Source organism: Cantharellus anzutake (assembly GCF_015039405.1).
Source record: "Cantharellus anzutake strain C23 chromosome Unknown EI90scaffold_12, whole genome shotgun sequence".
NCBI lineage: Eukaryota > Fungi > Basidiomycota > Agaricomycetes > Cantharellales > Hydnaceae > Cantharellus > Cantharellus anzutake.
Window position 1 is genome coordinate 953020 of NW_024066962.1, and position 22938 is coordinate 975957.

Here is a 22938-nt window from a genome sequence, read left to right on the forward strand (position 1 = left end):
GAGTGCCCAATTCAGCCCATGAGCCAGAAAGATGAGGGAGAAATGATGCAGAAGTACTCTTGGGAAGCTGTCTGCGAATCTAACCGTTCGCTGAACTACCACCAATTTGCGAAATTTGCGAAAAGTATACCTGAGGCTCTGTCGATAGCCTTCCTTTGTCATTTGCACCGTCTACGACTGGTGAATTTTCTCATTTTGACACACCCTTTTCCCCACTGAAAAGAGCGTCTGAAACTTGTCGTGTGGGACCTATCTCACTACAATGGAGCAGATCAATATTGAACCATGCGTTCAATGGCTTTTACTGGCAGGAAAGTTATGGCACCCCCCCGACCATTTATGCTTGAGCTGAGGTGGTGGCGAAGTGGGTATCTTCCAGTTAGCTCAGCGGATGAGCAAAAAAAAATTTCCACGAGTCGATTGAACCTCGCCATAGAAAGGCGAGCAAATGTTTTGTAGTTTGCGTGGAAGTGGACTAGGCAGAAACGTATCTGTATGAGACCCTTGGATGACGCCAGCTTCCCTAGGCAAGCTGTCATAACTGACACATGTGTCACCCTGATAAATATATCGCACAGTACTCAGAGTGTCGGGCCTGCGTCAGCGGGAAATTAACCTCTTCCCTTCCTCATCCTTGACATATACCATCACAGGCGGGCGCTCATGCAACTCATGAAAAAATTCTCACGTGTAGATGGGAATCAATTCATCTATTCCGCTTGCTGGCAATCAAACACTACGACCACCATGAATGTCTGCCTAACCATAGATTGAGTGTGCCGTTCACCAAACACTACATCCAGGAAAATATTTCTACAATTGACAACCAAGAAGAAGAAAATCACCATATCACAGGAACGTAACCAAAAAGCCTATTCGTAGAATTTCGTACACATTGGTCGCTGGGAAAAGCGACTCAAGGCATGGAAGAATTAGAGAGGGGGGGGGTGGGCTGGGGCACTCGGTTGAGGATCGGTTTCTACACTTTCTCCAGGCTCGGACTCTCTACACCATTTGCTACCACCGGGTCTTTGTTCAGATCATCAGCGTATACTACGCCTTCCACGTCATATGTAGTCTCTTTGACTGCCCGAATTACCGCCAAAGCCCCCGGAAAACCTGCCAACATGAGAAGCCAACTCGCCAGGTGCTCATTAAGGAATGGTGTGGCAACGGCATCCATTCCGAAAGAGCCTGCTCCACCGGCCGACTGGATAGCCTTGTAGAATCCAGCAAAGCGAGCGAGGGTGAAAGGATCGTTGGAAATTGCACCCATGATCCAATATGCCAAAGCTTGATATGAGGCATCACCAAAGTAATCTGGAAGAAAAGGAAAGGTAAGCTGCGCGAAGCTGATGGTGGCGGTGGTGAAGCGGCTTACAGAAGAAAAATAACGCTGCTTTAGATGCATAGCCGCTGTCCTTATAGTTCATGCGGATATGATGCGATTTGCGAGTGAACGTGATTTGCCATGCGAGACTACAGGACCATACGGCGATTACAATCATGGCGACAAAGGTCAAACCAAGAATACCGCGGGTCCTTCTCGTGATTTTGAGCAATGAACCGTCAAGGACGAAGAAGCCAACGAAGAGAGCGCCAACGATCGCACCGGCACCCTCAAGTGTGGCGTTCAAGGCCCGAGTTGTAGAGTCGAAGTAGAACGCGTTCACCGCGCCCTGGTAAGCGTAGAAGTAGTTTGAAGCGAAGGACATTGGAAGTAAAGCCAACATTCTCCAATCTTTCAAGAGATTGAGGAAGTTAGTGACTTCCTGTTTGGGATTGGACGCGGATTGGACCTGGACTACACTTCCGTCGCCGCGAACGATCATGTTTGGGGGAAGGAGGAGCCAAGTACAGGCAACTCCCAGGAAAATGATAGCCAAAAAGGCGATGTACGTGCTAGTTGAGACAGCACTGAGACCACCTTGCCTGAGGTTGATCGCAAGGGCAATGACGGAGCCGATGAGGGCACCGAACTGAAAGATTGCCCAGAAAATACCGAAGGCCTTGCCCTTATCCCTTTCAAGGGGTAGGACATCATGATTGCTCCTTGGGCGGCCCAGAGAAGGGCCGCGGAGATACCGAGGATGGCGCCAGCGAAAATAAGGAACCAAGCCGACTTCTGAGTCTGATAGCTGCATGAAGGCTTCTTTGAGAATGACACGCACGATGCGGACAAATGCCTTTCGACATACCACCAGAGTGCACCGACGTATAGAGCATATCCCAAAGAACCAAGGAAAAGTGTCAGACGAGGGCCAAGCACTTGATTAACCCGGAAGTCCAGTTGATGAAAAGCGGGGCGGGGAATATGAATGAATGAGAGTACAACCTAATCTCGAATTAGTGTTACCAACCGTTATTGATACCACCAGCAACAAAACCTGTGTACGCGCAGATGAATTATGCTGGCCAATGGGAATCCAGTATGCTGATTGGTACGTACCAGTTAAAGTGAAGCAGCCGTAAAGGACGCCGTTAGCAGTGTCGGAGAGTGCAACATCGCTCAAGCCTCCTGCGCCCAAGTTGGAGACGGCGCTGAACATGCCGACGGTTGCAAAACACACAATCCCTGGTTACGAAACGAAGGTAAGAAAATTAATAGGCGGGATAAAAGTTAAAGACTTACCGACGAGGACGACTTGGGTCATGGGTGTTCTGGGGGTTTTCGAGCATGATCAGACTCGGATGATGGCAAACGAGCAACATCGATAGGAAATCCAGCGTACCTGTACCATGCTGGAAGAGATACCATGGAGTCTTATCCTGCGTTGACCTCTGGATAGCAATGTCTGGGGTGGTTTGAAGGGAGGAAGGGTCGAGGAGCGGGACCAATATTTATGATGATGAAAACTTACTCCTTTCGCCGCAGTGACAGTCCTTGTTGAGTTGCTACCATGCGACTTCCCAACTCCGACAAGATGGGTCGGCTAAATCGCCGCTATGCAGTATCACACGGGTTGCTTACATGGCTTCACCAAGGCCAATGCCTAGGCACTGCATGCGCGCCGACCTTTCCATCTCACTTCGGCTACATAGAGGATGCTGGAGCGGGCCCAATTTCAAATTCGACATTACATAAACTTGGATCGACACTTTAATTTCGGAAGCGCGGTTCCAAAAAAAAAACAGTCCCCGCCAAGGTTGCTGTTTATATTTATATGCAATGCTGGTGTTAAGTAAGTCAGATGTTGGCGCTTGGACCCCCAACATGCGGCCGGAGTGCGTAACGCAGCCCGTACCCCAGTCCCTTCGTCAGTTAAGGCTGGCTTGGAACCGAGTCTGGGAGCGTTCCTGGGCCGACCAACCCTTCAAGGGTGAGGGGAAAGAACACTCGTGATGGTTTGATCATGGTGCGATGGCAAGAAGAGGGGCAGAAAGATAATATTGCCAATTTGATGGTGATTTGGCGGAAAGTGCCGCGGCGACGGAATGCAGCCTTCATGGTGTTGTCGCTTCGAGCGGTGAGAGTAACCAATATCACAATATCAAGTTTCAGCTTCTGCCTGGGAAAAGATCACTTTGGCACGGCCAATAACGCCGCGATCGGTCAATTTTCAGCTAACCAGATGCTCCACGAGGATGGAAAAGGTAGAGATGGATCGGCGATCAAGCCGGCCTGTGACGCTTGCAGCGTATCCGAACGGATTACGGGCACCTGTTCATGGAATGGAGTGAAGGCCGGTAGTGAGAAGTGGAAAGTCTGACAACGGTATGACTAGTACTAGCAACTGAACATGGCTTGTTGGCGAAATGCATGGTGAAGTAGAGTTGTGAGGACTTGACGGCTTTTCTCATGAGAGCCAAGCCGGGAGTCATGTTATAGCGAGGGGGATCATTAACTGGGCCTTGTATTACCGTGGACTGGTACGTGGAATTACTGGCTCGACTGCAAGACATATGAATCATGATGTCTTCAGTAATATTGTCCTTCCAATGTGATCGAATGAGGAGTTCTTTAGACAGCTTGCATGCGGGGGTTCGATGCGACTATCGCTTCAACAGCGTCCCATACTTTATCAACCCCTTCGCCGCATTGCCCCCAGTGTTGGCGCTCGCATGAATCTAGCTTTTCCAAGACGTAGTCGTGGTAACTTCCTTCTGGTCTTCCGATGCCTATACGCACGCGATGAAATGCAGAGCCCTGAAGATGCGAAATGACATCTGTGACACCGTTGTGGCCATTAGCTGACCCCCCAAGCGTGGATGGACAGAAAGCGGCTTGTGAGAAAGGGAATCGTGGATGACAATGACCCGGCTCAGGTCCTTTGGTTGGATATGGGCCTTAAACGCAAGCGCCACAGACTTGCCCGAAACATTCATGAGCAATCCTTCATTAAACAAAACATTCAAGGATCGCTTTGAGTCCAAAGTTGAACAAAGACTCACTTGGTTTAACTAAAACTAAATTAACATGGATCGGCTTGACGTGCCCGTCAAGACTTTTGATTTAATTGATTTCTTTGGTCGAGGCAGTATCTCAATCTCCTTCTGTCCTGTCCATGACATGGTTGACCGATCATCCTTGAGATTTATTCCAAGTCTAGCAGCTAGGGACTCGACAACCGACTGCCCGACGCTTTAGCGACAGGATTCAGGTGAACGCTAGGGGTTGAGTGCTTAGTGAGCCTTACCTGTGACGTGTGCAAGGGTGTGTGTAATTGCCTAAACCGACCACAAGGATAGAGGGCACTCTTGTGCTCATCCAGAGAGAATACGATAGGTGGATGTACAACCGTCTCCCTTTCGTTTCAAAGTTCTGAACTGAACTGACAGCGGGCCCGGGGCCGCTGAGTCAGGGGCGTTGCGGGACCGTGAGAACGTTGTCACATGCTACCTGCTTCCCCGCCAGAAACTGAGTGTCGCCAATTACGCCTGCTGCCGTCGACAATGGGTTCAGAACCAGCAGATAATTCACCAATCGATGGAGGGGACCTTTTTGATGGAGTTGTTTATTATTTATCACCGAGCTTGAAGAGCGACATTGTAGAGTCCATACGGGGTATACTGAGTGCCAATAGTGGGCGAGAAGTGATGCGACGCAATGCTCATCAAGCTACTCACATAATATCTGTGTCTCATGGACTCGAAAGCGCCGACCTAGATCCTAAGCTTCCCTCTGTTCCTGCTCAGGTGGTCGTAACAGTAAGTGCGGCACCAATCGTCTGACGCGTCAAAGCTCACAGGACGCGTTTCTTGAAGCCCTACTGGGTTTGGCAAGCAGTATGGACCGAAAGGTTACCCGAGTAAGATGCCCATTTGAATCAAGCACGCGCGTATGAGTTTCACCAGCCTGACTTCCAAAAGTCCAAGGTATTTCTCAACAGATCCGAGAATGATATTCTCCGGGTTGTAGGATGTAGTGCTGATGTGAGCTCTTATCCGTATATTACGCCAATGAATCTCACTGTTTCTTTCTAGATTCCTCCAGGCGATCGCGAGGTCATTGCGGCGGGGATTCAGTCATTGGGTGGTCAATGGCGCTACGGGCTCACTAGAGAAGTTACCCACTTATTCACACTTTCGCCCACGGGGGTATGTGTGATGGATGTTCTCTGGAAACTGCTCATAAACATCGGCGCAGGAAAAATACGATTCTGCAATGCATTATTATGCACTTGTAAAGCACCCTTACATCGTAACTCCGCACTGGTTCGATGACTCCATAAAGTGTCGAAGACGTCAAAATGTAGACCAATATCTCTTCCCTGACCCTGACGTTCTGCGTTCAGGTTTCTCACTCGACAGCTGGGAGTTTCGTCGGAACTCAGAGATGAGAGTGATTTGGAGGACCGATTTCGTCGACTATCCCACCCAGAGGTTGTTCGGAGCAACAAGCGCCCTACAGGCACAAAACGAGAAGCAACTGATAGTCGTGTCAGTGCTTGGAAGTCGTTTGAGCAAGCAGGCGGACAGAATGGAGAGCTTCCCATCCAAATGACAACATCTGGGATGGCCGGAGGGTGCTTCTGAGCTCCCTCCTCCAGATGGGTAAGGGGCGACGTCAAGCTGTGGAGTCCGAACTGGTGAAAGCAGGGGCAAAAATCGTCGATCCTCAAACTCTGGACGCGAGCTCCTTTGACGTGCTTATCGTGCCTCATGCCGACGGACCACATTTTGAAATGGTGGGTTATCGTATGCTTCTATTACTAGCCTATAAGTTATTCCAAGGCTTGCTATTAGGCCGAAACCAATGGCGAGAAACTCATCGGTACCCTTGCTTGGTTGTTTCATGTTCATGGAACTGGTCGTTTTACCAGCCCTCACGACCATCTTCTACATATGCCACGACCTATTGGAAGTATTCCGGGATTTAAGGGAAAGGTGATTTTTTTTTGGGTACTTCGGATTGTGACTAAGGACGCCAATTCCAGAGAATATCGTTAACAAACTATGCTGGTCATTCCAGGGAGTTTCTCAAAGAACTTATTGTTCGTGTTGGGGCTGATTTCAGTGGAGAGTTGAAACATAGGGAGTGTGATATCCTCATTGCCGCAACGTGCGTGTCGTGGGGGCTGTTGCGAATAAGTCGCTTACGCTGCATCTCCTGCACCACTTCAGGACTTTCGGGAAAAAGGTCGAGAGAGCCATGCAGTGGACGATACCTGTAGTGAATCATACATGGCTTGAGGACTGCTTCAGGCAGTGGAGGTATATTGAACCCAGTGCCAAGTTGGGCGCTTATACTGTGTTTCCTCCCGGAGTTGACTGGTCAGATAGCCTCGACTTGCGTGCTCACGACAGCGACCGATCAGCAGTCCATCCTGGTCCACCAGCTCCATCCACGCCTGTTAGGCAACCATCTCCTGGGCCGTCAAAAGCAAACGCTGCGTCCACCCGGTTACCCTCATCGAACAGGGTTAGTGAAGACCCCTTTGCTGCCTCGTTTAAGCCTATGGAAGTTGTTGAACCCATTCCACCTCTATCATCTGAGCGGGGCGGTAGTATTCTCGAAATAGAACGGACTGTAACAGATGTGGCCGGAACCTTGGAACCCTCGAGTGCGCTTCCCTCGACTGTTATGGACATCTCGGATGATGAGGTACCTGGACCGGTGGCAACGGAAACTTTATCGCAGCCGCAGGCCGCAGACGACATGGCTGTGGATAGCCCTCCTTCCAATATTAATGTTGGGCAGGAGGTTAGACAAACTGCGTCTCCCCCACTTTCTGACCGTGATGATACTCCACGCAAGAATTCAAGCCTATATCCGCGGCGCTCGAATAGGTCTATCCCCAGGAGTCAAGTGATACCACTTGATCTGGATGATGATTCTGACCAGGCTCCAGACGCCGATGAACTTATTCGAAGGAGCTACGCAAAATCACAAGCAAAGTTAACATCCACTTCACCCCAACAGCTCCTTCGGAATGAGGACACTAAAGACGAACCAACCTCCAAACAAATTGGGACCTCTCAGACCACCAAATCCACTGAACGTACTGTGGAAATTACGCAGGAGCGTGATAGCGAATACCGTGACCCAAAGAGCGTCGTAGCGACTAACGGGGCACCTGTGGAAGTGCGGTCCAGTAAGATCGATAATGATGCTCCAGTACAACTCGATCATCCTCCTGAATCCCGTTCCACACACTCCCGGTCTCCGACCCCTGAAACTGCTGACACCAGCTCAAATCCAAGAAGCCCAATTCAAAACCACCGAGACCCACCAAAGAAGAGGAGGACAGGGTGTACAGAGAAGTTGCAGAAGCATACAGACAGCGGTCCTCTGGACGGGTCCCGAAACGGCCATTATTGCCCACCAATCCAACCATGAATCGACTTCCTCCCGAAGAAAAGGCACGATTGCAGAGGGAGAGGGAAAAGGCCGCTTCCCTCAATCCGAAAAAAGCACAAGTCCTCCAACGTAAGAGGGCGGCTGTGGACAATGCCAATTCAGGGTCATCGAAACACGTTCAGATGGGTGCCCTGGCTTCACGCCGAGCGGCTGCCATGAAGGCCGAGAAAGGCTTGTCAACACAAATGGAAGATGCTAATGCGTTTGCAGCTAGCCTCAAGTCCAGCAGGGGGGATATCCGGAGACTCAGTCTCGGTAAGCGTAGCCGAGAGGAAGATACGAATTCCTCAAGCGAATCGTCTGAGGCGGAAAAAGATCGTAAAGTCCGGAAGATTGAAGCAAAGATTACCGGGGTAAGCAATGATTTCGTCGTTTCGTATGAGTAGGGGTAGGCTGACACTCTGGGCACGTTTAGGCCGAGAAGGTTGATAAGGGGAAGAATCGGTGAGTCTTGTTTATTACGCGGTCAACTGTTTAGTCGTTGATCATTTCGCAGCGAAACGGCGGATGTGAGGGTTCTGGTGACAATGTGCAACATTGAGGCTGCAGTCCAAAAAACTCTCAAAGTCCGTTTTCAGACATCCACATGCTATGCCTTGGGAATAATATCTCTTTTCATTCAGAAACTCGGCGTGGCTTTCACAGAAGATCCCGACAAATGCACCCATATAGTTAGTAAAGGGATAGTCCGGACCCAAAAGTTTGTGCGCGCGATGTGCGTTGTGAAATTTGCCTTAATGCCTTCATGGTTGGAGGATAGCGCCAAAGTCGGCCGTCTTCTAGGTATAGGTAGCCTGTGCCCATCGTTCTCCTTATCCTAAATTTCATCACAGGAGAGGAGTCATACTGGATACAGGACAAAGAAAAAGAGACCCAGTTCAACTTCAATCTTAAGGCGACCCTGACCAAGGATCGGAGCGTTCCAGTCTTCGATGGCATTACGTTCTATACGACAGAGAAGATTGGTATGGATTTTGATACCTTGAAGCATGTCGTCACAAGCGCTGGAGGACAAGTAAGCTTAAATAGGATGCCATTTGGCGGAGAAATTAACAAAACCATCTGGTAGCTTCTGAAATCATTGTCGCCATCGGCCAAAATCCTTCGGAAACCCAACTGCTACTTGGTCTCGTCTCCCGAAGATAGGAAAGTATGGGAGGACCTCAAACATGCAGACGGCAGTCCTCTCCCTGTCTACAATTTTCATTTCGTAGTCAATAGCGTCCTTCGCCAACAATTGGATTGGGACGGGGAGGTTCAACCGGTGCGAGTTGATGGGGATGCTTAAGTGTTTCAGTTTTGGTTACAACCCTATCAGTTGTACGAGTGTATTTTAGCTCTATCGCGCGGACACTTGTGTTAATATCATAACCACTCATTGATTACACAGAGTCACTCTGGTCGTACGAGAAGGTACGAGAAAGACGCGTCGGAAATCTGGCATTAATGGTGTGTCGTTGACAAAGGAATCCAAAAAAAAAGACACGAATGTGTTGAGTACTAAAGGAAGCAAGCAGACAGAGCCATCAACTTCCGAGGTGTATTAATTCAATTTGTCCTTCCATCTTGCAAGCATAAGGCAGTGCTGTCCGCCTGCCGCAGTTTTTTCCACAAGCCATGTACCTCTTTCATCTCCATCCAACTTCTTGCTTCTCACGCGGGTGGGAACCCTGGCAAATTCGACGTCTTTGCCGAGTCCTAAAGCACATTGAGTACTGAATCCCCAAGCGTAGACGTAGCCCGACTTTGACACTGCTAGATTGTGTCGAGTGCCCGCGGAAATATGGATGATAGGATCGGCGGGAGGTGATGTGTAAGCATCATCCGTCCATGTGGGTGGTGCGTCTGAATCCGTTTGTGGTTGTGAACCGCATAGAAGGGGCGGAGGAAACAGAATGGGCACAGGCTCAGGGATGAAATCATCGATGGGTGGTGGCTTATCGGAAGACGACTCCTGGTCATGATGTTCCATTGATTCCACGCTATTCATCGCCTTCACAACTCTGACCTTTGCCAGTTGTCTGCCTCTTTTTCGTTTCCATCTTTCTTCATGAGCTGCTCGACGCTCGTCGACCCCCTTCATCGCGGGATGATCTTCGCCGATTCCGAGTTCGAAGCCATCGCATCTTCCGCAACCCCAAACACTCCCATCGCTGAGCAGGAAAAGGGTATGATGCTCTCCACCCGCAATCTGAACAACCCGACGGTCTTTGCCAAGTGCGGATGGAGACAAAGTGGACACGATTGTTGGAGTGGGAATGATCTGATCTGAGCCTCCATCCTTCTGAGAGACTCCGGTCTGTTTCATGGAGTTAAGACCCTAATCAACTAAGAAGTCAGCGATAGCACATGCGCCAATATTGCTGGAATACCCGCATACCCACGCATACACGTTCCCCTCGCGATCTACAGCAAATGAATGATAGCTTCCGGAACCAACGAAAGCGATTTTGCGAAGCGATAGTCGCTCTGGTGCGAGACCATTGATCTTCCTTCTTTCTATAATCTTACGCCCAAGTTGCGATTGTTGACCATTTCCCCTATAACGAAGCACTTAAATTATAAAAAGAATGGCCAAATGAAATATACATACCATACCCAAACAATACCGGTAGAAGTCAGAGCTAAGACATGATCAGTGCCACAGGCAACATCAACGAACTGATATTGTTGCAGAGTCGATAAGGCTATCGGGATTACTTGAGTCTTAGGGGATCCTTCCTTCCCATCAAATCCGAGAAGCCCATCTGAGGCCTGTGGCGTTGGAAATCAGTGAATGTGCAGCATAGACACGACAAGCGCTCACTCTAAAGCTTCCCCATACTCTTATATCTCCTCGGGATCCGAGGGCGACACTGACACTATCCCCGCCAGCAACCTTCACCGCCCGAAAATTATCCTCCACAAGAGTATCAACAGTCTTTGGCTGAGTTTCGAGTTCCTCGGGCTCGAAATTCTTTCCTGGATTAGAGGGATCTGGAATTTCCACAGTGGGCCTTCCTAGGGCAGCATTATCGTTGATCCCCCAGGACCAAACCTGATATTATCATTCAAAAACTGAGTCGAGCCGCTGTTAAGATCAACATACTTTCCCCGCCTCATCAATAACAAGGCTATGCATTCCACCCGCACAGATGACTTCCAGGCCCGCCCCCTCCCCTCCTAGCTTCCCTTCTCTAGTAGCCTCTTCAAACCAGCTGTGGAGCCTTGGACGAACGATGTCACCCAACTAAACAATGAGCGAATTAGTTACGTGGTTGGACGACATGTAGAATGGGCCTGCTCACAGTATCTGGCCCCAGACCAAATTGTCCCATGTCTCCGTTGCCCCAGATGAATAGCTGCCGACATGGTCGAGGATGCGACTCTGGAACCAACACCTCAGATTTACGACTGGCAGGTGCCTTACCTGGGCCTAAGCTACCAGCACGGACAGAACGAGATACAACAGGAGGTCCAAGACTTTGGGCACGTCGTTTCTCAGCTTCGGCTTTCGTTGGACGGCCGCGCTTTCGCTTGGGTTCTGCCAGTCCCGAATCGGGCGATGGAGACCCTTGTTGCGATTGAGCACGTTTCCGCTTCCCTAATGGTCTGGATGGTGGCAGAAAATCATCTTTTCCGTCCGTTGGAGGATTGATCTTGGAGCGTGACGCGCCAGTGGAGGGAGTAACAGAAAGAGAGCGCGCACGAGGCATTATGTTAGATTTATGCTATTATGCAAGAAAGGTGGAAGTGGAAGAAAGTTGCTATATGTGTTTCAGAGGCAAAAGGAGAGTGGCTGGCGCCGCGGACGCGCAGAATGGAAGTAGCTTGAGAGGAGAGGGAACCAAGAAAAGCAGGTGGATTGAGGAAAGGTCATCTGACCAGAAGCGTAAGTACGCTGATTAATTTTTTACGTGCTTCCCTTTCGTAATATTCCCCGACTTTAGGCGCTGACTTACTAAAGAGTCGACTGATCGATCCCTGGGCTATTTTCCATGTCTGGGGGTTACGTTCTCGATGGGGCTCCTCCTACTGAGACAAATGGTCTTGACCAGACTCACAGGCTTGCCGAGCTGCTTGCGGCCATTGAAAGTGAACGGCGCCAATCGAATATCTCTCCCCTGCGGCCTTCCTTGCGGCTTCCTGCTTCTTCCTCGTCTCTAGGAGAAGATGCCCAGTCTTGTGAAGCTACCTCAGCCCCTTCATCCTCGCTCGGCCTCAGTGTGCCGAGCATGGATTACCATTATGCATCCTCTTCTACCTCCGTCAGAACCCACAATCACGAGAGTGATACTGAGACTTCCGGCCTCGAAGACGGAGATGGAGAATGTGAAGAGAGCATGTCACATCTGATACCACATCCAGACTCAGGCGTTCATTTTCATGCATGCTCCAGGCAACTGATTATGGTTGCGGCATCGGCGCCCGTGCATCGAGTGGTTTCAGTACATTATAAAGGAACTAAAGTGTATAAAGTGAACACGCAGAAGCCCACTGGCGTGAACCAGCAGTCATTCTCTGCAAACGATGCTCTTGTCTCCACTCGGTCTGAGGAATTTGTTGCGATTGTTAGAAGGGGTGCAAAATCTAAAAAAGTAACCCTCACCGTCTATAAGCACAGTCAGTCCGGGTCGTAAACTTAGGGGACCTTGTTGGGCTTATGGGTCTATAATCACAGATTCGGGGGATATAGATCACCATCTTACTTATCACCCCATCCATCTTATCTCCGACTTCACGGCTCACGGTCACCCGTCCACTCCTGTACTGATCGCTCTGGAGGAAAGGGTGTATCTTCTTGGGAACCAGAACATGACTCATGTGTGGAGTCTGGACGTTTCACGGCACAGCCTGCGAAACCGAGGTATGCTCTCCACCCCTTCCCATCTTGCCTCATCCAATTAGTTTCCTCAGAATTGATGTGGAGACAAGAACACACCCGAGGTTTTCCCCGGCCCAACACGACGCCCACCCACATTGCAGGGTGTCCGAGGGTAGGACTGTCATGGAAAAGCCACATAGTGGTTATCGGGTGCGTAAATCATAAATACCCGTGTCATCTCTGACTCCCCACGAAAGTGTTGAGTCAAGTCCGATGAAGCAACGATCGTTGAATCATCACAACTCATCACGGAAGAAGCCCAGCAAGAAGGCCAATATTTCCTCATCACGACCTTCTCCACCAGATGAGAATTTACAGTCTCTGAACGTTTGGCAATTTTCAGTACTGAATCGTACGTGGTCAAAACGACCAGCGGTCACGAACGCACCTCAAGGAGTCGGCAAATCATGGCCTCCTTCATTGCATGGATGCATGGTTGGTGAAAGTATCGCATGTATCGCCGTTGGTCGAAAAGAGGGGACATGTATTTGGACTCTCGACTTGTCTAGTGAGTCTGGGACCAACTCGCGGTCATATTTCATTTTTACATATTTAATCAGCATGCACGTGGTGGGAAATACCAGGACTCCTTCCCCGGGGCTCCTGTGTTCATGGGATGTCGTCCGTTGGTTCTATTGTATACTTCATGGGCCAAGGGCTTGACCCAGACACTTCCAGTCCAGTGGTGCACTGTAATATGGCGAACTTCGAGGTAACGCATATGCAGTGTGTGATATCTAGCTCGTCACTCATCAACATTTAGCCTTGGATCGAGTCGTCTCAACCCCCAAAAGGGATCGAATCAATGTTTTTCCCTCCATCTATTTCCCTCCCTGGCTCTGAGCCCCCCAGCCCGAATCACGAAACCAAAGAACATCCACTCATGTCTCTTGCCTCGTCGACCGAAATCTCCGTATCATCCTCTCTCCTGCCTTCATATGACTCCTTGCCGCCACCTATGAATCCCCATACTGCTTCGTTCCTATTCTTTACTCCGTATCGAAGAATGCATACCGCTACAGATGATTCACAGTTTGAGAAGATAAAGATCGACCTATCTACGGAATGGATGACGTGCGCCATGATTGTGAGTACTCGAGGCTATTCCTTTTTTCATTCCCTTACACCTCCCGCCCCTAGGTGATGTGCCTCATTGGGTGAGTCGGCCTGTGTGCTTATGTGTAAGGGAAAATTATCGAGCATTTACAGGGTTGATTCTGCAATTTTGGGCCTGAGTAAAGAGGGGACCATCATGCCCATGGATACTTCTGGAGAACGCGCAATCGCCGTGTCGATGATGTCGTCGGCGATAGGGCTTGCGGTTAGCGCGTGGATGTATTGCATCTATTACCCACAAGAGGGTGATTTATTCAGGGTTCGCATTATTCCTGTCTTGCTTTTTGATTGCCTCGTTGATAAACCTTTACAGCTTCGAGCGTTGGATGCGCTCAACACATATGCCATCTTCTCTATCCGTGCCCGCATACCCATACTTTGCGTTGGAGTTGCAACATCAGCATTTTTGATTTTCGTAGTCCACACTCTGTCTGCTATGTTCCCAGAAGTGGTGGCTCCACTTCTCGCCCTCCTGGGGATTCTCATCGGGCTAAATTGGTTCATCTATTTCTACCATCTTGTCCGATTCGCATTCTCCTACGTCAGCAAGGCGGTGTTGTACGTTTTTCGGCGTGGTTCGACCCCTCCGCCCGCCGAGACAACAGATGGGAACTCAAAACAGTCCAGCGAGGCTACCGCTGCTTCATGATGAACATCTATTCGCCGATCGTGTAATTTTATAATCCTAATAATCTGGACTTATATCTACACCCACATTTCTACGTGCGCGGCTGCATCAGTCACAAAGACAATCCACACTGCATTTCTGTCGCGCCTTGCTACGGTCCTTTGTCTACACAATGGACCTAGGATGCAGATAATGGTCCCGATCACAAATGATATTATGCATTCCAATGTGTAAACGTGCTGTTTATGTCGATATCCTCACTTGCTAGAGTTTCGAGTCCGGGGAACTGTCCCCACTTAGATAACAGATGTGTGCAGTGTCCACGTCAGACTCGTGAAGGATTTATAAAGGATCGCTTTGAATATGGCCCGTCTCGGCATCACCAGGTAGTTGGGGAGCCATCGAGCATTTAAACATGTTTGTACAGGTATAAACGCCATCTCAGTCAGGGGTTCCAATAATCTGTAGAGTTGAATGAGTATCTAGCGGTTGAGTCCACGCCAATAGCTACCAAAGGATTTAGTGTCTACTCTGGGACTAAGAAGAGTGTGTCACTTACTGACGTAGGCGAGAATGCCATCCCCAATCTTAGGTCCGAGCCGATAGGTGTCAGCAATAGCATTATAACCGTGCGAGTTCTCCTGCTGGAAGATGCCATCCTGAGAGTTATATGTTCGTCCCTTCGTGTTGTTTAAGTACGCATTAGTGACAACAACTTTATCGGTCAGAGAATCCTCGAAGAAAATTTGGCCGCGGTGCAGCAAATGACCAGCGTCCGAAATAATAGTGCCATTCCTTGCCTTTTTCCAATGTGTTTGGATGGCAGTCTGAAAGAGCGTTTTAACAGCCGACCAAAGAAGATTGGATTGGATTCGTGCGCGTAACTCACATGGACGTGGACAGTTCGAAGGGTATAATAGCCTGGGTACGTAGTGATCATTTCTACGACACCTTTCTTGTTTGTCGGCCATCCGCCGCGAAGGAAGTCGAGCTCGTCAGTCATATTCTATTTAATGTCGAAGAGTGCGTTTATTCACAATCCCGGGGGTAATATAGTGCAGAGGTCCAGTTTACCTACAGGAGATATGCCAGGGGGCGGAGGAGGGAGAACAGATTCAGTAAAACCAGAGTAAAACCCTGAACCCCCAACTAGGTCAATACTGATGCATGATACGCCAGATGCGGAGAAACTTCACCTGTAGAGTTGGAATTCCAAAGTTCCACAAACGCATTCGGAAGAGGCTTGCATGTGGTAATGTCCAAGACACCAATGTCCAGGATCAAAGGAACGCCAGGTTGACCTTCTCGAATATCTCGGCGAACGAGTTCCTACAAAGACACGATGACGGGTGTTGGTTGGGGCGGGTAGACAACTCACATTTTTAATATAGTAAGGACCTTCCGTGACTTCAGGTGTGAGTACACAGGTGGTCTAACAACAAAACTCAGTTTCCCATTATGTAGGCTCTGTGTTTGGGTCTCCTACGTTACGGATGCCCTTGGGTTTGTGCCAAAGAGGTCCGTTGATGGCTCTGTTGGAAAGTTTCTCTAGGCCCGACAACTTCTTGGAAAAGTCGCGAATCGTTCGGCGCTGCTCCTGAAACGCACGGATAGCAGAAGCACAGTTGCGGGCAGCGCGATTGCGTGCCTCTGATTCCAGCTGGGGATAGGGTGAAAAAGATTTGGAAAGTATCGCAGGCAAGGAAAGGATGTTTACGACAAGCACAGCGAGCAGAAACGAAACGGTCCTCATACCGGGAATCACTGGTACAAACTAGCTCCACTAACCAAGTAATAAGGGGAATCTTATAGGTACCAAAAAATTCAGCTCCATATGGAGTGGCCATTGATAGGCCGCTGAACCTGGCCGCACCTCACTGGCAGCATGCGTTGGAAGTGAAGTGGAAAGATGTCCTGTTCGTTCCTTGATGGTACCTTCCATCTCGGATGAAGTGTTCACACAAGATTTTAATGCAATAAAATGCATCCAGGGAAAAACTTCGGCCGTGTTAGTGAAAAAGGTCGGAAGGAGACGAAAATTTCAGGGCAATCCGCATATCCTACTTACTTAGACTTGTTCTCAACTGGTAAATACCACCCTCTCCAGCTCGTATGGTGCAGCTATATCCATTGCGTCTGACCAGGTGGCACTGAGATGGAGTTGGTGACTGAATCTAACCCCAGTGGTCTAGGAATCTGGAAAGATCGGGCACTGAATGGCAATCCCCCCTCTTCCGGCTTATCTGCCAGGAAGGGTGGGGTGGGTGTAGTATTCAGAGACCCCTTCCACTCGTCTCGTTTTAACGATGTCGTCAACAAACTGTTGTTCAACGGGAAGCGAGGACAGTTGCTGGCCAATCCTCAATAACGTCAACCTTGATACAAACGGTCGTACCGATCGTACCTTCGCTAGCAAGACATCTTCTTACAAAGAATCGTCATGAATCCCCATGCTCGTCGCCTTATGCTGCCAAGTCGATTCAACATGCCTCACTGTTAGAGTATTCGCATACTTCATCCTACGATACACGGCCCAGGCGGAGCTGGCGGCCCCTGTGGGATCTGACAGAGGGAATAATACCGCCTTCCTGGTTTGTCATATATCTGGGGCAATTGCCTCGGCGATCAACGTCTACTGTATTCTCCGAGGCAGATTGGTGCCTTTGTAGCAAAAGGAAAAAATCTGCGCACTCGATTTGGATAAAGGACCAGTTCGTGATCGTCCACGATGATGAAGCACTGAACGTTCTCCTATATCGGGAGAGCTGTTCATCCAAATCGGGCGCGCAGAATATTATCCTGTAAAGTACGCTGGATCCTACTCTTAGCTGGATCCTGAATTGATGATAACAACGTTGTGCATATATCAGAGGCATTTCAAACACACAACCGCTACCAATCTCTCGCTGGCATGGTGAGTTCATCATGTCAACATCATGTTCGGTGCGTGTCTGCCTGTGGGTGTGGCACGAAACGAGGACTGTTACCCCAACTTAGAAGGGTCCAGGTGGTTCCCTCGGGAAAAATCCTGCGCTCAATGACCAAGGAAGTTCGTTTTTGGTTTTGGAAGGAGATGGAGTGTATTGCATTCCAGTAGACTATAGAGTAGAACCACTCACCCCAGCCTCATTCCTGAGACCACGGTTACAGAGTATGTTTTCGGATTCGGAAGAAGGTATGTATTCTATATCTATCACGGGCTTTCCAGAGCTGCACACACAGAAAGTCCGTTTTGCATATGACATCGTCATCATCACCATCTCGTCGATCTGTTGACGCTCGACGTCATCTCAAAGCGCTGCGGAGACAATCACGCCGAGGTAAATCTCATACAAGGCGCGTCTAGCATATCCATTTCATCGATAATTCAGGGACCCCAACTTCAATATCTCGTGTGACTCGGGCCAAATCGTCAAGGACGGCTGCTCTCATTATTGCTGCTCTGGTATTTCTTGATCAGAGGCTGGAGGAACGATAGAATCATGATCAGGAATGACAAGTTGGTCGCATAGTCCCAGGGAGACATGCAGACGGTAATGTCTAGCTTTGCTACATAGATAGGACGGTGGTTACCTCAGATTTGACGTTTGAGTCTCTGCCTGGACCTGGTCTGTGACGTGATGCACCGTATTGCCAGTTGTACGAGTAGAACATCACGCCGCACACCGGTTGACGGGCAATGCATAATCATGAGAAATATAGTATCTACGGCTCAAGCACACACACGGTAGCAAGCACACAGATTCCCTATAAAGTAAATGGTGGGGTAAAGTGAAGTGAAACTATTATGGAGACTGCAGGTCACGAAGTATCAGGACGCTGTCATGTCCCGGATATGCCTGACGGCGTAATTTTAGGTAGATTACTGATGCGGGGGAGCAAGGCCTCGTCTTCATTTACGTTTACCTGTAAAACTGTATTTGGTGCTCCGTCCTTTCTTTGTTCCAACTTTTGCAAGTGGGAGATACGCATACGGATCCACCCCTCCGCGTTTAGCATCACCCCCGGCATTCTAATGAACTATTCAGTTATGCAGCTTTCGGGAGGTTCATTCTTGGATACCTTGGCTTTGAATTCTCGGCCAAGCCGTACGGGCTCCTGCTTGTACTTCTTGCGTTTGTTTCCACCTTCGCCGGCGTCACGGTCAGCCATTTCCACGTCCTCTGCTTTAGAGTCTTCCGCTCTGCGCTTTTTAGTGTTCTTGTGGAATTTAACTTCGCCTCGAGGGCCACGATTGAAATCGTCCACCAACGCCATTTGTGTATCCGCAGCATCGTCTTCCGCCCGATCAACGCCGCCATTGTCGGAATCGTCCGAAATGACAAGCTTCCCTGATTCTTCAGTTCTGAAATGAGAAGCTTCTTGACCAGGCTGTCGCTTCTTTCGTGGATTTAAGGCTGCTAGAACGTCAATCCGCTGCTGAAATGGCAGTGTAGGTGCCTTACAAGTGATGGATGTAGCACCCGCATGCAAGAGATCAGTAGGATCATCATTATCGATTCGTAGGCGCGTCCCGATCTTCGCTGAGTGCGCCTCCCTCCTGTCAACGCTGCGTCCCCGCTGTGCCTGTCCCTTACCCTTCAACTGTGGTTTTTGTTTCCGGCCCGACTCTCCCCCAGAATCCTCAGCCTCACTTTCACTGCCGTATAGTACATCATGGAATGCATCTCCTGTTGTTACTCGTGGTTTGGGTTCATCCTATTCAGATCAGCTAAACAACAGCTTGAGAGTGCGAGACAGACGGACTGACATCAGAGCTTGACTCGTCATTTTCCTGTGCTTTGGCGGCCTTTTTCCTCTTCATCATGTCTTTACGCTTTTTGACGTTCTGGATCACTTTGTAACCGCCAGAGTTGTTATCTCCAGCATGTTGGATGATATTGTCCCATCCAAAACGTCGTCCCATACGCTCAAATATGTGTCGTACCTTCAATTTGAAACGGTTTCCTTGGTCGTGTGACCAACCAAGCAACGCTGGGACTAGGTCTAGTAGGATAGGCTGAACAGTTGTAACAGGAAGGACGGTTACCGCCAGCTTGGCAAAGCCTAGCGCTGATTTGACGATTTCCCGGTTCGCAGATCTCAAAAAGACTGTGACTGTTGTTAAGACTTCAGTTTGCATTTTCGGTGAAACACGGTCTGTTTGCATTCCGTAAGGATGATCTGGTTCAATCTTAAATGCGAAGACGCACTGCACCTTTGAATTCAAACATTATTCGAGAGATGGCGGTGATGGTTGCACTGATCATATGGGGAGTTGTTCCCACTAGACCTGCAGCAACCATGGTAATGAACTCCTCAATTGAGGCAGGGACTGTGACCGTAGGTCAAACTATATGCTTCAGGAAGTAGCCACCCAACATACCGTCTGGACGAGGCTCCGCGCCCTTATTGTCCATGTCCTGGATCAGATTGCGTTTGATAGTCCCGCCCTCCGACATCCTGGCGCCCATAGAGACGAGCAGATCGAAAGCACCTATTCTAGCTTTGGAATTGTCTTCTTTTGTTGCCAAAACTACCTCAGTGATGAAAGACGCAATGAGATGCAGTTCGCCGTTTGGGAGTGACGGGACAATAACTGCCAGTAGACCAATCCTGTCCTAATGGGGATTGTGTGTTAATCACACGACAACACCACTTCCTATTGTTGAAGCTCACTTTCTCTACTCCTGGCAATATCGACTGAGATGTTGCTACGATCCGTTTCACGAGGCGTTCAATGGCGACACTATCATCTCGAATAACGCTGACGGATTCAATGGACCTGGCGAGGATGCGATACGCGCGCTTCTGGACTCCACGGTCCTTACTTTCGAGAAGGTCCTTGGAGCACGCCTTCTCCAAGAGGGCGGAGGATAGAGGAGGCGGCAAATGGGGCAACAATAAAAGTATCAAGTCCAAACTCGTATGCGAGAGAGGTATGTCCCCAGACTGAGGAGCAGTGTCTTGGAGGGATGTCTGAAGCATCTCCAAGAGCTTATTGTACATTGTTTCAGCATCCTGTAACGCATAGATTTAGTTACGTCTCGGGATAGCAAAGGTCGCAAACATACCGAGGGGCCAGCGATTGTAAGCCAAGCCTTAATCGCCTCGCCGACAGGACCTCTCTCCTCGGAACCTGTGGTGCTAAACACATTAAACAATACTAAAATCATATTCGAAGCGAGAGTGCCCAAAAATTCTAAGTTCTTGCGAGCATCTACTTGTGACATCCCGAAGCCCCAAGTGAGGGCATCTGGAGGTGCAGAGGAATTGGCGACGGTTTGCACACTTTCAACCAACACTCGTAAGCCAAGTAGGATAGAGTTACGAAGCGAAGGTTGAGTGTAGAGAAGGTTGGTGATTAATCTAGCAAACTGGTTTGTGAAGGCCTATTTTTGACGTATTGAGCAACGGAAAACGACGGGAGGGGTGAATTAGCGAAATGTTCACCTCAGAAACATCGGTACACAATTCGCAATAACCTTTGAAGCAAGCCCATATCTGATCTATCAACACATGCCAAACTTTGACCTCGGCTGATCTCTCAGATTTTTCGGCTTCCGTTTTTAGGTTGAACAGCTCCTCTGACAGTGGAATAAATGTACTGATGAAATGGGATAACTGAGTGTTACATATATGCGAGGCCAGAAGGGGAAGAAGGTAAGCTCTCCCTTGGAGTTCGCTGTTCTTCCGATTCTTGGCACTTGAAATAATAGGTCAGATATTAAACTACGGAATCGAACGAACAAGACATACCCCGGAATGATGTTCAACGGAAGCAGATTCAGGAATGCCGCAGGTCCAAGGACACGAATAGCTGTACCAAGTGTCTCGTCTGCCTCTTGTTTGTATTCGAAGCCATTCGAGGCTCTCAGCTTCCCAGCGTGCTGCACCAGCTCGCCCAGTAGAAGCTCTGCGGCGGTTGGAGAGTTGTGGCCATCAGGTACAAGGCGCGTGCGTAAACGCGACAGCAGGGCCGAGAGGACAAGAAGAAGAGACGAAACGGCCTTCGCGTAGGCAACAGCATGGAATGCACTATTTAAGTCGGATATGATGCTTAGTAGTGTAGGCATCTTTGCTTTTCCCGCCCCGTCCTTCGCGGCAGGCACCAATGATGATTTGCTCTCCCATGCAGATGCAGCATTACGAATAGCTTCGTCAGTAATGCAATACCGAGCCATTGCACAAAGTGCTTTTTCCGAAGCAAGTCTAACAGCATCTTCATCGCTACTGAGCCAGCGCTTCGCTAGCGTCCAAACTTTCCATAAAGAGGCAGAGCATTCCTCGCTGCTTGTGCGTGCCAAAGCAACCATGGTATTTTCGACAGCTTCGAGCCACGCCTCGGCTTGTGAGTGGTGGGTTGGAATAAACTGCAGGAGAGACGATAGGATGTTGGAGGCAGGCAAAACTAACGTGGGCGATCGCAAAAGAACTGAAAGAAGTCCATATGACTCAGAGGTTAGATACGGGGATAATAGGGATGGTAACGCCAGTAGCGGACGTAAGAGGTTGTCTAATTGCTGCAAAATCACGCTCAAAAGATATGTCACGATAGTTGGACATGCAGACATACCGATGGCGGCCAAGTGGGTGCAAGATGTTTCACAAACGCGCACACCCAAATGCCAGTTTCAACTCCCTTCGACTTGGCAGGGCTGTTTGTAACCATTTGAAGCGCATCTATTATGGCTTCAGCAGTTTGGTTCGCATAAGGATGGGTAAGAATCGGTGGAGGAGGGGATGATATGGCAGCAACAACAACTTCTTGGGCCTTCTTGCGCACTTTTGGCCGAGAATCCAAAGTGTATTGAAGAATCAAGGCGTAGGATTGGCGAAGTAACAGAGCGGACGTGAGCAAGTTCTGATCCAGTATTGGGAATAAGGTGCCATAAATCCCAATAAGAGATCTCAGGGGTGGTGCGCTCTTATCGAGCTGAGGGAACAGAGGCGTTATTATTTCTAGCAGGCCGACCAACTGTGAACGGATGATTGCATGTGTAACGTGTGGGAGAATAAGAGATAGAAGATATAGCACAGCAGGTATGACATCGCCTTCCCCAAGCATAAGCTTTCCATTTTCTCGAGCGATCGCCTCCTTTAGAGTTACTTGTAATGAGGTGTAGAGGGCCACAGCAGTGGGAGGCTGATTCCGTTCTTTCAATGCACCTTCAACAGCGACCAGAACATGAGCTGGTTTTGACTGATTAGCCAGGCCGCTGTTAACATGCCCACGAATTTTGACGAGCGTTTCTTCGATAGATAGGTCCTCCGCCATATCTCAGGCTGAAAAAAGTTGGGACGACAATTGAATTGTATGTCGGAATTCGGAAACCGCCGTTCTACTCAAGTACTTAACGCGCCTTGTAACACTTTCTGCGCAGTTTGTAACGTTTCTGGAGCGTTGTAACGTTTTGAGTGGTTATAACGCGTTGCAACGCTATTGAATTATCAGTGCCTCGAGCCGACTAGGTTTAGCGGACTTATATGCAGTACACAAGACCTGTAAGCAGCATGGCGTTTGCATGGGCCGATATATGGTGTAAGTCA

The 22938-nt window shown here is 49.2% G+C and overlaps 7 protein-coding genes across 7 annotated transcripts; 2 read left to right on the plus strand and 5 right to left on the minus strand.

Annotated features, from left to right (window-relative positions):
• Positions 1-756: 756 nt before the first annotated feature.
• EI90DRAFT_3047387 (MFS general substrate transporter) lies at positions 757-2806 on the minus strand. The gene is made up of 8 exons (XM_039059546.1): positions 2733-2806; positions 2633-2661; positions 2450-2575; positions 2361-2387; positions 2199-2268; positions 2003-2138; positions 1382-1979; positions 757-1320 (listed from the first exon to the last, which is right to left on the minus strand). The coding sequence occupies exons 1-8, from the start codon at positions 2756-2758 to the stop codon at positions 980-982; spliced, it is 1353 nt and encodes a 450-aa protein (XP_038918928.1). The 5' UTR covers positions 2759-2806; the 3' UTR covers positions 757-979.
• A 1042-nt stretch (positions 2807-3848) lies between these two features.
• EI90DRAFT_3172523 (peptidyl-tRNA hydrolase) lies at positions 3849-4693 on the minus strand (the record flags this gene model as incomplete). Its single annotated transcript, XM_039066326.1, has 4 exons — positions 3849-4334; positions 4393-4445; positions 4511-4582; positions 4638-4693. Coding segments are annotated over 4 exons (396 nt in total), but the record flags the coding sequence as incomplete, so codon positions are not given.
• Positions 4694-4841: 148 nt separating this feature from the next.
• On the plus strand, positions 4842-9185 carry EI90DRAFT_3287772 (uncharacterized protein). Its single transcript, XM_039067073.1, has 13 exons — positions 4842-5148; positions 5425-5538; positions 5588-5880; positions 5912-6128; positions 6187-6327; positions 6378-6502; positions 6565-7558; positions 7633-8154; positions 8217-8245; positions 8298-8367; positions 8425-8584; positions 8635-8816; positions 8871-9185. The coding sequence occupies exons 1-13, from the start codon at positions 4894-4896 to the stop codon at positions 9087-9089; spliced, it is 3321 nt and encodes a 1106-aa protein (XP_038918930.1). The 5' UTR covers positions 4842-4893; the 3' UTR covers positions 9090-9185.
• Positions 9186-9273: 88 nt separating this feature from the next.
• Positions 9274-11529, minus strand: EI90DRAFT_3280023 (regulator of chromosome condensation 1/beta-lactamase-inhibitor protein II). The gene is made up of 6 exons (XM_039066724.1): positions 11089-11529; positions 10890-11030; positions 10608-10838; positions 10395-10555; positions 10182-10341; positions 9274-10121 (listed from the first exon to the last, which is right to left on the minus strand). The coding sequence occupies exons 1-6, from the start codon at positions 11494-11496 to the stop codon at positions 9345-9347; spliced, it is 1878 nt and encodes a 625-aa protein (XP_038918931.1). The 5' UTR covers positions 11497-11529; the 3' UTR covers positions 9274-9344.
• A 1621-nt stretch (positions 11530-13150) lies between these two features.
• On the plus strand, positions 13151-14611 carry EI90DRAFT_3047402 (uncharacterized protein). Its single transcript, XM_039059547.1, has 6 exons — positions 13151-13173; positions 13226-13377; positions 13429-13752; positions 13806-13822; positions 13875-14040; positions 14095-14611. The coding sequence occupies exons 2-6, from the start codon at positions 13282-13284 to the stop codon at positions 14428-14430; spliced, it is 939 nt and encodes a 312-aa protein (XP_038918932.1). The 5' UTR covers positions 13151-13173; positions 13226-13281; the 3' UTR covers positions 14431-14611.
• Positions 14612-14843: 232 nt separating this feature from the next.
• On the minus strand, positions 14844-16476 carry EI90DRAFT_3047406 (Intradiol ring-cleavage dioxygenase). The gene is made up of 7 exons (XM_039059548.1): positions 15896-16476; positions 15788-15841; positions 15606-15738; positions 15488-15546; positions 15299-15415; positions 14969-15236; positions 14844-14916 (listed from the first exon to the last, which is right to left on the minus strand). The coding sequence occupies exons 1-7, from the start codon at positions 16160-16162 to the stop codon at positions 14855-14857; spliced, it is 960 nt and encodes a 319-aa protein (XP_038918933.1). The 5' UTR covers positions 16163-16476; the 3' UTR covers positions 14844-14854.
• Positions 16477-18301: 1825 nt separating this feature from the next.
• EI90DRAFT_2912815 (uncharacterized protein) lies at positions 18302-22666 on the minus strand (the record flags this gene model as incomplete). The annotated part of the gene is made up of 11 exons (XM_039054477.1): positions 18302-18421; positions 18472-18806; positions 18855-19107; positions 19160-19548; positions 19607-19723; positions 19784-20009; positions 20068-20409; positions 20463-20780; positions 20842-21094; positions 21148-21911; positions 21965-22666. 11 exons carry the CDS (start codon positions 22664-22666, stop codon positions 18302-18304), a joined length of 3819 nt encoding a protein of 1272 aa, XP_038918934.1.
• Positions 22667-22938: the final 272 nt, after the last annotated feature.